Source organism: Sturnira hondurensis, unplaced genomic scaffold (genome assembly GCF_014824575.4).
Source record: "Sturnira hondurensis isolate 20B ecotype Veracruz unplaced genomic scaffold, ASM1482457v3 Scaffold0004136, whole genome shotgun sequence".
Lineage (NCBI taxonomy): Eukaryota > Metazoa > Chordata > Mammalia > Chiroptera > Phyllostomidae > Sturnira > Sturnira hondurensis.
In genome coordinates this window covers 23,010,387-23,026,723 of record NW_028076767.1, presented here as the reverse complement: position 1 = coordinate 23,026,723, position 16,337 = coordinate 23,010,387, and the positions used below count along the sequence as shown (strand labels likewise).

Here is a 16,337-nt window from a genome sequence, read left to right as displayed (position 1 = left end):
TGCAGCTACTCACTGCAGTAGAAATAACAAGCGCCACCAAATCTGAGTGCCCAGAGAGCCCTGCGTTAAGTGTTTTCAGTGAGAGAGGACTGGTTCTCAGCCTTGGCGGCCCTCCCCAACCCCAGCATCTCCTCTGGAGGTTTAGGGAGCACGAGGGTCCAGGCTGCCCTCAGACCTGACTCAGTTGGCCGGGCGTGGGCCTGGGCATTGAGACTTTTAAAGCTCCCAGGGCGGATTCTAATGTGTAGCCAGGGTTGAGAGCCAAGGCGTTAGATGATTTAATCCTTGCGAGCAGTCGGAAGTGGGTTCTGTTATTTCCACTTTGGCAAGGTGAAAAAACAGACACAGAAAGGCTGAGAAATTTGCACAAGGTCCTAGGACAAGGAGGCAGCGGGCTGGAATTTGAATCCAGATCTGTCTGGCTCAGTTCATACCTTGCTAGGTAAGTCCCACTGTGTCTGCTGGTCCTTCCAGTCCCCTGGAAGACCAAGGCTCTCTGTAGTCCAGAGAGCTTAAAGACCTGCCCACGATCACACAGCAAGTTGGCAGCTAGAATACCCAGGTCAGGGTCCCAGGGATCCCTGGGAGTTGCGGGGAGAGGCCTATGCCGGGCAGCAGTACTGGGGAGGGGCTGCATCTGGGCCTTCTCTCACCTTCCTCTCCCTCCCAGGAGCCATCTGGCTGAAGCCACCGCCCTCTACAGCCTCTTGGATGAGCAGCTGCATGTCCTGGTCACCGCATCCAATCACCTCCTGGGGAGGCTGGAGCTCCGCGTCCGCCTGGGCCGCCTGGAAGCTGCCATCCACCAGGTGAAAGGGGAGGCTGGCCTGGGAGACGTGGGGGCTGCTGCCTGTCCGTCCTCCGCAGGGAAGGCCCTGCTCCAGGCGCTGCCACAGCCAGGCGCTTGCTCTGGTGTAAGAACCTGGGGCTTTGGCCGTTCGAGGGCTAGGCAGACATCGCTGGGGCGTGGCACATGACGTGACTATCCACAAGAGCTTAATTGTGAAGACCTAACCCTGAAAGCTGCACTTATTGCCCACCAGCCATGTGCCAAGCCCTGGGCCAGAGCCTTTGCCTGCATCATTGCTTTCTAACCCAGCCCTGTGGGGGCTTACCAGTGATGTGGGGGAGGGGCTAGCATTTCCCTTGATTCTGGGAGGCACCACGTCCCCTGCCTGTGGTCACACACCTGGAGGGTCTGATCTTGGAGCCCACACCTGTCACCACTTTATCTGACCTCAGGTGCTTAAACAATGCATCCCTTTGAGCTCAGGGCCATGGAGTACAGTGTGCTCTCTGGGTTCTAATTCTGGCCTGGCACTTACTGGCAATGTAATCCCAGACAAGTTACTTTACTACTCAGTGCCTCAGTTTCCCCCTCTGTTAAATGGGGGCTAATGTTAGTGCCTGCTGCTCTGGCTTTACAAGAATAGAGTAAGTGAACGCACGTTCTTTAAGATGCCCCAGAATAAGGAAACTTCTGCTTGTGAGGTCCAGAGCCACGTTATCTGCTCTGTCCTTCACTGAATCCTCATGTCTGTCCCACTTTGCACTGAGTAAACTGAGGCCCAGAAAGGGCAAGTGCCTCACCCAGTTCTCACAGTAAGCTCATAGCAGGCCCATGCACCTTCCTCTACAGCAGGCAGCCTTTTCTCCAGCACTGTTTGCACTCCCCCAGAGATGGGGAGCTCATCACTCCCCAGGCTGACCCTTTTATGATTGAGTGGCACTCAGTGGTTAGGGTAAGCTGAAATTTGCCACCCGCCGACATCATTCAGACAAGTGTGCCCTGCTCTGTGCAGGACACTGGCCAGGCCAGGTGTGCTCCGGGATTCCACTCAAAAGTCTTCTTCCCTTTGAATATTTGAAGACCATGACAGTGCACATCCCCCCAACCCCCAAAGTTGCTTCTTCTCCCCAGAGTTTGAAAAGTTCCAGTCCAGGTCAATGAGCACAGGCCCAGCAACTGAGTGGCTCAGGGCAAGGAGACCTCAGCCTCCAGGGAGGTTGGGGAGCTGGCCAACGGGCGTCTCCCCAGCAGCCCCTCGTGTCCAAACCTCCTTCCCTGTCCCAGGTCAGCAACTGGATGGAACAGGAAGGAAGCCGGAGCCTGCAAGCACTGACCCCCAAGGACGGAAGCTTGGAGACAGTGGAGAAAGCCCACGTCGAATTTGAGGAATTCTTCCTGCAGGCTGCAGTGGGTTCCTAAATCTGAGGAGCAGGACTGGAGCACGTGGAGAGGGCAGTGGGGGGGGGGGCATGGCTAGGGCAAAGGGGTGGGGGTGGGAAAGTGCAAGAAAACTTCCAGAGACAGTGAGGAGGCCAGCTTGGATCATAATGGGTTCAGCATAGATGCTGCCTCCTCCAGGAAGTCTTCAGGGACCACCAAGTCCAAAGGGGACCTATCTCAGAATCCCCCAGGACAGTGGGGAATGGAGGCAGGAGGAAAACAGACAGAAAGAGAAAACTGTAGGGATATAAGACTTTGGGGTCGGGGATGTTTTCCAGAAAAAGGTGACACTAAGCAGAGTCCCCGCTAGGCGAAGTAAACTGCCCCTGCAGAGGTATGGGTCCCCATTGTATCGATGAGGAAACTGAGGCTCAGGAAGTCTCATAACTCAGCAGCAGAACAGTGGGAGGTTTCTGACTGGGGGAGGCCTCAGCTAAGGCAGGAGCTGAGCAGATGCCTCTCCTTCCCCACTCAGGCCCAGTACCGGCGAGGCCTGGAGCTGGCCAAGCAGGCGGCGCAGGTGGAAGCTGCCGCTGGAGGGGCCGGGGAGGCAGGAGGGGCGGAGTTCCCAGAGCTGGCAGCCTTTGCCTCCGCGCAGCGGACCTTCCAGGCTAAGCTGACCCACTTCTACATGGCTGCTGAGAGGCAACGCACAGACCTGGAGACGCTGCTCCAGCTGTACCACTTCTGCAAGAAGGTGAGCAGGCCCCGCTGGCCGGGAAGCAGGGAGCAGGTCAGACACGGCGCTGGGCTCTGCGTGTGATTCATTCCACAGTCCTGGGGGCTGGGGGAAAGCATCACTTCCATTTTCCAGAAGGAAGATAGTCGGAGAGGTTGAGTCACCCTCCTAAAGCCAGCTTGACCCCAGCTGATCCCTGACCCCAGCTTGACCTACTATACCAGGCATCTTCCCAGTGACCTTCAGATATGACCTGCTTCTTAAACATTGGGATTTCTAAGTTTTTTTACTATTATTTATTTTTAGACAGAGGAGGAAAGGAGGGTAAAAGAGAGAAACATTAATGTGTGGTTGCCGCTCACACACCGCCTACTGGGGACGTGACCCACAACCCAAGGCACGTGCCCTGACCAGGAATCGAACCAGCGACCCTTTGACTCCCAGGCCCGTGCACAATCCACTGAGCTACACCAGCTCAGGCAGTTTCTGAGATTTTAATCAAAGCCATAGGCTTTCTCTCCACACATAGATCTCTGTAGGCAACCTCAATCATGTCTCACCCCTTTGATTCAGATTTGGAGAAACAGCATCAGAGAAGGGCTGCCACTTAGCCAAGGTCACACAGCGTGCCCACAGCACCATTGTAGTGCCCTTCCCCATGCGTCCCCTTGCCTGCACAGATGGCTAGAGCAGGAGTGGGAGGGTGGCATGCCACCCTGGCTGAGAGTGGCATGCTCAGAACAGAGGCCTCAGTCCTAGCTGGGAACCCAGAGTTTGGCCAGGAGGGAGGAGAAGAGGGCAGGGCTGCAGTGGTGGAGTGGTGGGGGCGGGGGCAAGCACGGAGTACTGGGGTGGGAGGCAAGAGGAACACCATTTCTTTGCATCTATCATTTCTTGGCAACCCAATGTGCAAGGTCGACCAGCCCATTTTATGGATGAGGAAACTGAGGCCCAGAGAGGGGAAGGGCCTTGCCAGAGGCCACATAGCTGGAGGAAAGAAGAGCTGGAGTTTGAATGCAGATACATTCATGCCCTGTGTTCTTCTCCAAAGGAAGGCAGGAAGGTGGGGAATGGCAACCAACTGGCCACGTCCGAGCCAGCACAATGGTGATGAAGATTAGGCGATAATTATGAGGGTAGCCTACATATCAGCTGTGTGCTCCACGGAAGAGCCTGCTATAAGTGCTTCACATACCTTGCCCGGTTGAATTGGCACCATATCTTTATGAGGGAGGGGTACCAACATTGTTACCATCTTACAGATGAGCACACTGAGGCCCCAAGAGGGAAGTACCTGGCTCAAGGCCCCCCAGAGAGCTGATGGTCAAGCAGGATTCGACTTAAGAGCCCCTTGACTCTCCTAAACCTCCCATTTTCTCATGGGGAAACTGAGGACTAGGGGGCCAAGGGAGCAGCCTGGGGGAGCTGTGGCCCAGTTGGAACCAGACCCCCCCACCTCTCTGGCCCAGACCCAGTGCCCTCAGCTACCCCTCACCCCTGAGGACAGAGTGTGAGAAGGAAGACCCTGACCCCAGCCTCCCAGGTGTCAGGCTAGCCCATCCAACGGGACACAGTGGGGACAGAAAACTTGGGATGCTTTGGAGGGTAGTGGGAGGGACTCCGGGCAATCACGCCAAGGGTGCTGGGAGCCCACTCTGTCTCCCTGGGAGCAGGCAAGGAGGGCAGATGTGGGCCGTGACAGCAGAGGAGTCTCCCACTCCCGCCTGTACAGACGTCAGAGAGCCAGGCAGCGTAGGCCGGCCTGCGTGGGTTGTGTGGCCTCAAAGACGGTCTCCCCACTCTGCTCCTTGTCAATGGTGACGATGATGATGACAATAATAACCAGTGCTGCGGTAGTTCTGATTATGTGCCCTGTTCCAGTCATTTTACACCTCGTTTTACTGTCACACTAACCCTACGAAGCAGGTACTAAGATTATGCCGGTTGGGTGCATAGGAAGCACAGAGAGGTCAGAGAACTCACCCAGGGTCACACAGCCAGGAAGTGGCAGAGCTGAGATTCAAACCCAGGTGATTCTACTCTAGTGCCATACTTGCCAGGTAGAATTAAATTGCCAAGAGAATTAAATGTAAGTAACCCCCACCCTGGGCTTTGCTGAAATTTGGAATTATGATTTTTCACACCAATATTAGTGTTATCATTAGTAGCCTCATGGATTAAGGAGCTCTGGAAGCTTCTCCCTTGCTCGGCAATTTTAGCCGATGTTGACCCCATTGACTTGCCCTGGAGAAACCAACATTGCTGCAGCTCTGAGGCTTTGCACTGGCTGTTCCCTCAGCCGGGAATCTCTTCCCCACAGCCGACTGGCCTCTCCTCTTTCTTCAGTGCTCAGCTCACATGTCCCCTCCTCACAGGGGCCCTTCCTGACCACCTAGCCCCCCTTTCTCTGTCATTGCCCTGTGGGTATTGCTTCCTGGGGCCCCTGGGATATGAACGTACCCTGCTGCTTCCTCACCTGCTTATCTCCTGTCTGTCACCTGTGAGGTGACCTCCCGAGGCAGTAGTGGGTCTGACTGCATCCTGGTCCTGTCCACAGTGTTTGGCACAAGGCCAGCGCCCAGAGGGGCCTGGGGAACACTGCAGATGGCGGCTGGAGGGAGGGAGGGAGGGAGGGAGGCTGTGGGTGCGCGTGGGGATGTGGATCTGACCCAGGACTTGGAATCGTACGGGTGGCGGCCACCTGACCTGGAGTCCTACCGAGGCCACCTCTCGCTGTCTGGCCCCGAATTTTAACCTTCGCAACAAAGGTTGTTGGGACAAGATGATTTCTGAGGTGTTGCCCATCTCTGTCCAGCTCAGCCTCAAAGATGGAGTCCTAGACAGACAGACAGACAGACAGGACAGCCCAGTGCGGGGCCAGCCCTGGGTGGAGAGCTGGTGTGCGGCAGCCTTGGCACTAAATAATAATAATGTGACCGAGCCGCTCACGGAGATTTATGGGGCCCTTTCCCGGCCATGAGCTCCGTGTGCTTCCGCGAATATGAAGCCATTTATCTAAAGACAAGTTCCCTTAATCCACGGAAAGATGGTTTCTTCGGAGAAAATGGTTCTCCAATCCCCACAGCCTAACAGCTCGCTGTCGGCTTCTAAATTAATGGAGAGAAAGATTATGTTTTTCACAAGCCGCTGGGAATGTGTTGGCTCCTTTGCAGCCTGCAGACATTTGGGGGGTGAAGTGGGGACTGGAAGAGCCCCAACACGGGGCGGAGGGGCTGGCATGAGGCGGCAGCGGGGCCTGAACTGGCTGATGGCCTCTCTGGCCCTGCCTGGGCCCTTTCCTCCTGCACAAGGAGATGCGTGGAAGGTACTCTCTGGGTTCAAATCCCAGCTCGTCCCTGACCTGAAGCGTGACCTGCTCACGTGATTTCACTTTTCTGAGCCTCAGTTTCTTCCTCTGTCAAATGGGTGGTCAGTGAAGCTGAGTGTGAGCAGACATGAGACACATGGAGCTGGAGCAGACTCCTCCCTCAGTGCTCCCCAGAAAGGGTTCACGCAGTCCAAGAATCCGAATATTTAGCTCTCAAAAATGCTTTGTGATCACCTTGTACAACTTCCTATTTCACAGAAGGGGACATGAGCCCCAGTTAGGCAGAAGTCCCTGCTGGCTCAGGTGAGCTAGATCACGCCCGAGGTGCCCGAGGGTGCTGGGGGCCGTTTCCCGGTGGCAGGTGTGCATACCTGGGGAAAGAGGGGGAAACCTCTGTCATCACTGTCCCCGGAGAAAATCACAGCCCTCACAGGCTGGCGGCAAATTGTTAGTTTAGCCCAGCAATGCTTATTCTCCGAGCTCTCTCTTGGCGCAGAGAAACCCACCTTGTCCTCACGGAGCGCCCAGGTGCCTCTCCTGGCTTGAACCCCACCTCCTTCTCCTCTTGTCTCCCAGATGACCTGGTTCCACATGGACTGTCAGGACCTGATGACCCAGCTCAAGCTGGGCAAGGCCCAGAAGGCCAGCCCTGGGGACCAGCGCCGCCTCCACCGCTACCTGCAGCGACTGTCGACCGAGTTCCCTGCAGAGAAGCTCTCGGCCATGGGGCTGCAGGCAGCCTCCCTGAGCAGGGAAGGCCTGGGCCGAGGCCTGTGGGAGGAGGCCCGGGTGAGACACGGGGAGATCCAGGCCCTCCTGAAGAAGGCCCTGGCCCACTGCCCATGCCCGCTGGGTCCCACGGCCCACTTGGCACACCTGGAACTGCGGGGGACAGCCGCCAAGGGCCAGGGTGTGAATGGAAAAGTCACTTCCAAGGGAAGGCAGGACCTGCCCTCCCAGGACTCCCTGGGCCTGGGGCATTCACCGAAATCCCGTTGGCCTCCTTGGGCCCCCAGCGAGGGGCAGAACAGAACCCTCCAGGCAGGCCCTCTGCCCCAGGATGCTGGCCAGGCCGGAGAGGCTGATGAAGAAGGCAAGGGCCCGCATGAGCCCCTGGACCATGGCCCTGAGGGTTTTCTTGCCCCCCTCTTCTCCTGGCAGCGGCTTCCCAGGCAGGGTCAGATCCTGCATACCACTGGTGGCAGCTCCTCCTCCGAGGGGACAGACTCACAGACATCTCTAGAGGACTCACCTCAGACAAGTCCCCCTGCCTCCCTCTAATGGGGAACGCCCACACCTGCACCAGGCTCCGGGGGTGCTGGGCTGGGTCACAGGGACTGAGCCCATCAGAGTGTGTCTCCTGAGACACTGAGACTCGCACTCCATGGGCGTGGCCTGTGCTCAGGGGACGAGAATGGGCACCAAGAAACTCTGGGAGGATGCGACTGTCAGGCAGTAAGGACAGGGTGCGGGGAGTGTGGGGTTGGCTCCCTCCCCTCAGTACAGACCCATCCAGAGGGCTCAGCCTTAAGCAGGCCACACGCCCAGCTGGGGTTCAGGGGTACACAGCTTTGCCCTGGGACACAAGGAGCATTACTGCCCACGGACAGAACTATGAGCAGAGGTTTCGGGAGTGGCTTCTGGCCATAGGGCCCCATTGAAACAGACCCCGAGACAAGGGTCTCAGTGCACGTGTGTTGGACAGTAATCCCGGGAACCACTGGGGGAAGCACAGCGGGTGATTCTGGGGAAGGAATAAAAGGGGTGTTGTCAAGCAAATTCATTGTGCCATTGGCCTTGGGCAAAGAGAACCCCTCACCTGCTGGAGGCCACTTGGTGTCCAGGGAAGGGCAGCAGCAGTGGGGGTAGTGGGAGGAGAAGGGAATGTCTGCGCGGCTCTACTCTCCCTTCGGCAACCCTGCCCATCGTGGGCCGTGCACCCCCTCTCAAATTCACGGGTCCCCAGTCCGGTCTTTGCACTCCAGAGAGAACCCTCAATCCCCTGATGTCTTCCGTCCTCTCCCCTCCCACCAGGTCTCCTCAGACCCTGCTCTCAGCCGACACCCCGCCCCCAGGCTTCACCTTTTTTAGGCACACCCTCTGGTGCCCAGAATCATGGGTTCTGCGGTGGTGAGGGAGGGACAAGGGTGGGAGCAAGATCCCCTCCAGCAGGTGGTGCTGGTGGGCTGGGGACAAAGGGCGGGGCCTTGACACCTCAGACCTGGAGTAAAAGATAGTCGTTCACTACCCTCCTCCCCCACCCACGCCCACCAGTGCCTCCCCTGAATGTCATTGCCCTGAGGGAGCGTGGGCTGGCCTCTGTCCCAGGAGGCATTACCAGATGGGCCTTCCGGCAGCCCAGCCCTGGAATTTTCCGGGCTTGGAGGAGGGTGGGGCACACGTCCTCCCCCAGATGAGGCTGTGGAGGGACAGGGAGGCAGGACTGGAGCAGGCCCAGGAGGACACACGGGGCCTCTCAGCAGTTTTCTCAGCAGGGAGGGCCACACACAAACCTCAGTGCTCAGAGTGACTTCTGGAATCTTCGAAGACTCAAGATTTCGTCAAGTGTGGTTTGCGGCTTGCCTGCCTTAGAACCAGTAGCAGAGTAGATCTAAGGCAGCTTCCTAGGGGGTCCCACCCCAGATCATTAAAATCAGACTCTTGGGGCCATCGGTGGCTGGAATCTGCATTTGCCACCAACTGCTGGGCTCTTTGTCACATGACACAATGCAGTGGGGGCTGCTGTCTGGAAACTCGAGGGGCTGGGGGCTGGGCCAGCCCCCCACCCCGAACCAGCTCTGATTCTTACATTCCACTCTCCTGCCTTCCATCCAGACAGGTCTGGGAATGTAGGAGACATTGGATCAGCCCATCTCCATCTACGCCTGTCGCCTCAGAGGGGGGCCAAAGGCTCTTAAAATGCTGTTGCTATAGCAACAGCATCCAGCCAGTGGGGACCACAGGCAGGGAGCCAGGGCACCTGGGGTTCAAAGCTGGAAACTGACTTCAGAGAGACTGTAGCTACTGCCAGGAATGGGTGGGGTGGGGGGCAGGAAATGGGATGGGTGATCCAAGAATCCCTGACAGGGAGGGGTCCCCAAAGCCATCTTGTGCATCCCTCTGTCTCCGAAAAGAACAAGTTGTCTACTCACTGCATCCCCTGGGGCAGAGGAAGTGCAAACATGATATACAGTAGTGAGTCATAACAAAAGTAATGAATAATAATAACACTAATAGCTGACATTTATCTGCACTGTCTTTGTGCCTAGCTCGCTGCTAAGCCCTTTAACAGCTTCACAGCACTCGCTGAATTTCTCACCACGGTCCTCCGAAGCCAGTGCCGGTTTTTCCCTGTTTTAATAAGGAACAAACGGAGACTCAGAGAGGTCTGGCAGCACCTGGCACCAGGAGCGGCAGAGCTGGGACCTGATGTCATGGATGCTTCTATCTCACCCTGGGACAAGCCTGGGCTGAGTGCTGGTCTGCAGTGGCCACAAGCTTTGTCCCCTCAGCAGTCCTGCTGTGCTGGCCACTGCCCTGTACCCAGGGGCCTTGGCTGGCCTGGGCTCTGTCCTCTGGGCAGCACTCATATCCAGTCTCCTGTAGCACACATGGCAGTGTGGTCCAGTGGTCAGTCACTTGGCTCCGGAGTTGGATGGATTGGGCTCCCACCACTCACAAGCTGTGACGCGTGGCCAAGTTATGCTACCTCTCTGTGCCTTGCTTCCCTTGCTGGAAAAGGAGAATAATCAGACCTCAAAGCTTTGCTGTAAGTAGTAAAGGAGTTAATATATGGAAAGCCCTTGAAAAGGTGCCTGGAACATAGTAAGTGCTCAATAAATGGTATCTAGTATTATAGCTGGGGACCAGTTCAGCCAGCCTCTGCTTCTATTACCTGGCAAATCAAGGAAGAAATTTTTTCCACAGGCCACCAATAAATTTCCAGAGAGTTTGTCCGTTTTCGAATCATGTAGATCTCCTCATTTGTTCTCTGGATCCCCGGGCGTCTCCTGAAGGCCACAGAGACCTGATTTATTGACTTTTGCCCCAACCTACCCACATCAGGGGTGGGGGTGTCCTCCGCCTCCAAGATTCCCCGCTATTGTCAACACAGCTCTGCGTCAGTGAAGCCTCGGCTGTCAGGGAGAGGCTGCCCTGAGGATGCGGAGGCGCAGTGCCTGTGGATTTTTTTAGAAAGTTCCATGGAATTTTTGAGAAAGTTTGCAGCCCGTCCTGGTGGGAAGATGGGCTGACAAGGAACCCCAAGTCTGCCAGTGACAACGAATATCCCACTGTGATGGGAGCCCCCGTGTAAGTCTGGGAGCTGGTGGGCACGGGTGGTGGGAGCAGCATGGCCTGGGAGTCAGGGACCTCAAGTGCCACTTCTGCCTGGTGGCTGACCCCCTGTGTGATCGCAGGCATGTTGCTTCCCTTCCCTGGCACTCTCAGCAACTGACTCTGTCTGCCCAATGGGGACATGGGGCAGATGAGGACCTTTTTCGTCTTTGGACTCAGAGAGCATTGCCTTTGAATCCAGGCTTAACAGCCTTAACAACTCTGAGCAGATGGCTGTTCCTCAGTTTTCCCCTCTGTCCAATGGGCTGGTCAGGCCTGCTGGGCTAGGTTAATAGGAGTGCTGGGTTCCCAAGCTCTGTACCCGGCCTCCTTTGTTCTCCAGAACGGTGGCCTTAGGCGTCCACCAGGCAGTGGCGTGGGCCACAAGCAGGCCTGGACCCAAATAGAAATTTAAGCACTTTACAGTTTTCGAAGCACTTTTTTCGTCCATCCATTCACTCACCTGAGACTCACTACAGCTTTGAGAGGCACAAAAGTCATACTCCAGGATGTCCTCATTTTAAAGATGACAAGGCCTGGAGAGGGGAGGAGACTTGCCCAGGGTTACATGGCAAGAAAAGGCAAGAAGAAAGGAAACCTCCAGAACCTGGACCTAGTCCATGTCAAACCCAGCAGAGTGGGGGAGCCTCCCGTCAGCCACTCAGAGGCGGGCACCCCACACCCTTCTGCCCTCAAGTTGCCCACACCAGACCCAGACAGGGCAGCTGGCTGGGGTCAAGGCACAGGCTGCCCTCAGGAAACAGAGCTGTTCTGTTCTCTGGGGGCTGTGAACTGGCTGCCAGCCCAGGACAGTCTCATCTGGCCTGAAACCCCACCCTCTCTCAGCTGAAAAATAGCTCTTTGAGGCCAGAACACATGGGGCCATGGAGAGTAAGTGCCCCAGCTGGGTGGCTGGGCTCCCAGAGTGCCACTGCCCTCAGTCTTGGGCGTGTTGGGTGACCCTGGGGAGAACCACCGTGTTTCCCGGGACCTCACTTTCCCCATCTGTGAAATGGAGAGCGTGGGCCAGACCAGGGATGGCAAACTGGTGTGTGTCTTCCATGGGGAACTCCTAACCTGCGCTTCTCTTCCTGCCTCCCTCTCTGTTCGCCGACCATCTCTCTCAGGGCCCAGGCCAGAAACTGGCAGATTCTCCCCGAATTCCCCCAGAGCCTCTAAACCGACTCCCCCGCCCCACCCCATCTCTCTCTAATCTGCCATTTTTCTCCCCCTCCACCTTCCTCACGTCATCCCAGCCTCCGTCCTCTTTGGGCAGCGACCACAGTACCCTTGATGGTCTTCCGGCAGCCCCCTGGGCCCCTCTCTCCTGTCCTCCCCACCGAAACCAGAGGGGCCTCTGCAAAACGTAAACCGCGTAGTGTGGCACCAAGCGCACACGCCGCAAAAGTCCGAATTGGCCAATTAACTTCATCAACGGGAAAAACTTTTGTTCCTTATAGGACAATTATCAGGAAAGTAAAAAGACAACCTACGGGATGGGAGGAAGTATTTGCAAACCATATATATGATAAGAGTTCAGCAGCTAGAATATATAAGGAACTCCTACAAATCAACAACAAAAAGAGAAACACCCTATTAAAAAGTGGTAAAGAATGAGAATAGACATTTCTCCAAAGAAGATATACGAATGGCCAGCAAGCACATGAAAAACTGCTCCATGTAATTACTCATTCGGGAAATGCAAATCAAACCACAGCGAGGAACCACCTCCCACCTACTAGGGTGGCTATAACCAAAAAAGCAGAAGATAACAAATGTTGGTGAGGACAGAGAGAAGGTGGAAGCCTTGTACGTTGTTGGTGGGAATGTAAAATCATGTCACTGTTTGAGGTCGACACACAGTGAACCCACAATTCCACTCCTAGGCACGTACCCCAGAGAAGTGCAAGCAGGGAGCATGGCCCACCGTTTCTCATAGAAGCGTCATTCACAATAGCTGCAAGGCGGCGATAACCCAAGCGCCCATCAACAGATGAATGGATGACTAGCCCTGGCTGGTGTGGCTCAGTGGATTGAGCGCTTACCTGTGAACCTAAGGGTTGCCAGTTTGATTCCCAGTCAGGGAACATGCCTGGGTTGTGGGCCATGTCCCCAGCTGCGGGGCATGCGACAGGCAACCGATGAATGGGTCTTTCACACATCGATGTTTCTCTCCCTCTTTTTTCCCCCTCCCTTCCCCACTTCTCTGAAAGGAAATTAATTAATTAATTAAAGTGATATAAAAAGCAGGTAAATGGATAACTAAATGTGGTATTTACATAAAATGGAATAGTATCCATTTTATGTAATATTAGTCCTTTTATGGAGTAATATTCCACAAAAAGGAATGAGATTCTGATGCATGCTACAGTTATGAATGATTTTCAAAAATGTGATGCTAAGTGAATTAAGACAGACGAAAGCAATCAGTATTGCAAGATTCTGTTATACGAAATATCCAGAAGTCAAATTCACAGAGACATCAAATTGGCCAGAGGTTCTCAGGACCTGAGAGGAGGGCAGAATGGGGAATCATTGTTTAATGGGTACAGTGTCTCTCTGGGGTGATGAAAAAGCGAGGAAATAGATAGTGAGGATGATTACACATTGTGAATGTAATTAATGGCACTGAATGACACACTTAAGAATAGTTAAAATGGAAATTTTTATATTATGTATATTTTACCACAATAAAACATCTTTTTAAAGTCCTGATACATACACAATGTGGATGAACCAGGTACACTTTAGGCTAAGTGAAGGAAGCCAGTCATGAAAGATTACATAGTATATGATTTCATTCATATAAAGTGTCCAGAACAGGCTAACCGTGGGGACGGAGAGCAGGTTGGCAGTTGTTCAGAGCTGAGGGCGGGGGGGAGGGTATATATATACCTTGAGGGTAGAGAACTTCTTTCCCAGGTCATGAAAATGTGTCAGAAGTGACTATGGCGGTTACAAGGATCTGCGAATACTTTAAAAAAGTACGGAACTGTACGCTTTAAGTGGGTGAATTGTATGGGACGTGAACTCTGCCATTAAAGCTTTTTTTTTTTTAACGCCAGAGTAGGGATACAAAGAAACAAAAAATTATCATGGGAAATTTGGGTGTAGCATTGCCAATGTCTGCTTGCAAGCTCTTCATTGTCTCAAGGCCTGGAATGTTCTCTCCCCCTCCCCCCTTTTCCTTCCTTATCCTTCTGATTCCAGTAACCGGGTCAGCCTTTCCTGGCCGCTCTGAATGAGTCGAAGCTCCCTTTTAGAAAAACCACGTACTTCAGTGGCATGGATCTCAGTTGCCATTATGTGGTATTTTAATGCTTCTATCGCCTACTAAGCTGTGAGTTTCTCAAGAGCAGGGATTGAACCTGCCTGTTTTGATGCATCCTTGGCACAGGGAAGAAACTCAGCAAAATTTGTTAGATGAATGGATGGATGAATGAATGGATGAATGAATGTCAACTTTGATTGATATGTAGGAACTGCCTAGAGCACCTGGTTGACTCAGTAAGAAAACATTCTGATTGATTAATCATGTCTGCCATGGCAGCCAGCAGGGATAGAGCTAATAGATGTGCCCCAAACTTGCCATTCCTGAACTAGAGAGAGCCATGCCTCAGGACCTCCCGTCAGAGGGTGCTCTGGCGACAGACACGTCTCTCCCGACTCCCAGGAGGGGCACGCAGTTGTCATCCCAGCTGGCTTTGATAATCAATCACACAGCCTGGCAGGGCCCGTTAGGATTTCCCACTGAGCCACATCCAGGTGTGCCAGGCGAGAGCAGGCAGGCTCATTTACATCTCATCTGCATGGAAATTTGCATGTGCCTCCACAGCCGTCTTCTTGCAGTTTTCAAGTTAAAATGTCATTATGGCTTCTGTGGAGGCTGTTATTTCTTGGTTTCATCCTCCCTGCTCCCCTACCCCCAGTCCTCCTACGCGCAGAGACTCACGCCTGGGCTGGAAGAGAAAAGGGGGTCTGGGCTCCGGTTCTTCTGATTCACTTGCGACTCCCCTTTTGTGGGCTGTGTCTGTACCCCTGAAGCAGCCAAAGGAGGGTTGACATAAACTTAGCCACTCAGGGTTCTCCACACAAAGCCTCAGATTGCCCGCCTCTCAGCGTTTGCCCACGCTGCGCCCTCCTGGAAAGCCTTCTCCCTCGCCAAGAGGGAATGGCCAAGGTCCCCACCCAATATTTCTCTGCTTATGCTATGTCACAGGCCTGTTGGATGAAGACATGGACATGTGACCCCAGTTCACCAATAAGATTCTTTTCTCCAGATTTGGGTTTGCAAATCAGAGTTGCTAGGCAGCTCCAGAGCTGAGCATGTATAACTTCAAGTGCAGAGTCCATAGAAAGCCCCAAAGTAGTCCTCGGTAGGGAAGGACTAAAGCTGATGGGCACACAGCCAGACTTGAGAGGCCCAGAGGCAGCAGCCGCCCTCCCCACCCCCCACATCAGGTCAGGCTGCCCTGCTCACGTCTGGCCCTGTCTCCTCCTTTCCTGCTTCAGCAAGCTCTAGAGACTTATGCTCCCAGCAGCTGGGACAAAACATTAGGCAGATGAATTAGGAGCTCAAAGACCCCAAAAGGAACTTTGGAGGGCAAAGTATTTGGTATTTGACATCTCAAAGAGAACACGGAAGTTGGTCATAAAGACAAAAAGCCAAACTTTTTAGACTTTCTTTTTGGTACTCGTACCCAGAAAAGGGGACATGGGAAGGCTCTTTAGAAGCACAAGCTATGACCTTAATGTTCCAAAGGCTTGGATAACTCTGCCCATAGGCCACCTCCTTCAAGAAGCCCGCCCTGATGCCCCTCCTACCCACTAAGACAGAAAGCCCTTCTACATCTTTGAGCTCCACGGCCCTCGGTGTGTCCTTCATGCCCAGCACTCACTCCCTTAACCTGGCCTTTATTCCCACAGGACTGCGTACAACCCAAGGGCAGGGCTGTATGTGAGGTCTTCGGGTCTGCCCCTCTCAGCACGTGGCATCATTAGTTAATAACATTAAAACAAACACAAAATAACAACAACCTCTTGTTTACTGAGCATGTATTCTGTGCCAGCATGGTTGTGGATAATTTACCTGAGTTACTGCGTTTCATCCTCACGGTAGTCCTAAGAGGGGTCTGTCAGTTTTATGAATGAGAAAACTGAGAAACAGAGAGGTTAGGTAACAGGCCTGAGCTCACACAGCCGTAGGAGGAAGAACCAGGGTGTGAACCCAGGCAGTGTCATTTCAGAGTCTGTGCTCCGAACCCCTACACATTGATTTGAATCCCCCAGGGGTGCCCATGGCTTGAGGAGTTCTCAAAAGTACTCATCCTACTTCCCCAGAACTCCTTGGCCTTAGTCTGTGGCTGCTGGCTCAGTGTCTGACATTCATCCTTCTGAGCACTTGAGTTAAGCAACAACCCATTGTTGGGTGACCAGACATCCCCATTTGCTTAGGGGTGTCTCAGCGAACACCTGATGATCCCACATAAGTATTAAAAGCTTCCCAAACGGTTTCAGCTTGGGCAATAAATTACATGGTCACCCTGCCCAGCTGGTGCCTTTCACTGAAGAACAGCGTCTTCCTGGGTGTGGGGGGAGGGGATGGGCAGGTCTGGAGTCCTTCTCACTGTTGAGGAACAAGGGTCAGGAGGGGGGCTGAGGCCAGAGCAGCCTCAGGGCCTCTGGGATGCGAGGATGAGTCTCGGGGACTTTCTGCTCAGCTGAAGTCTGCAGGGGAAAGCTGCTGGCTCACTTTTGTTTCTCCA

The 16,337-nt window shown here is 54.1% G+C and overlaps 1 protein-coding gene across 1 annotated transcript in view; it reads left to right on the top strand.

Moving 5' to 3' along the window:
- KIAA1755 (KIAA1755 ortholog) overlaps nt 1-8,008 on the top strand; it is a 33,277-nt gene extending 25,269 nt beyond the window's left edge. Inside the window, exons 11-14 of the mRNA XM_037044042.1 lie at nt 671-809; nt 2,075-2,197; nt 2,706-2,927; nt 6,814-8,008. Coding sequence (XP_036899937.1) covers nt 671-809; nt 2,075-2,197; nt 2,706-2,927; nt 6,814-7,518 — 1,189 coding nt within the window. The 3' untranslated portion in view covers nt 7,519-8,008. The remainder of the gene's footprint in view (nt 1-670; nt 810-2,074; nt 2,198-2,705; nt 2,928-6,813) is intronic.
- The last annotated feature ends 8,329 nt before the right edge of the window (nt 8,009-16,337 follow it).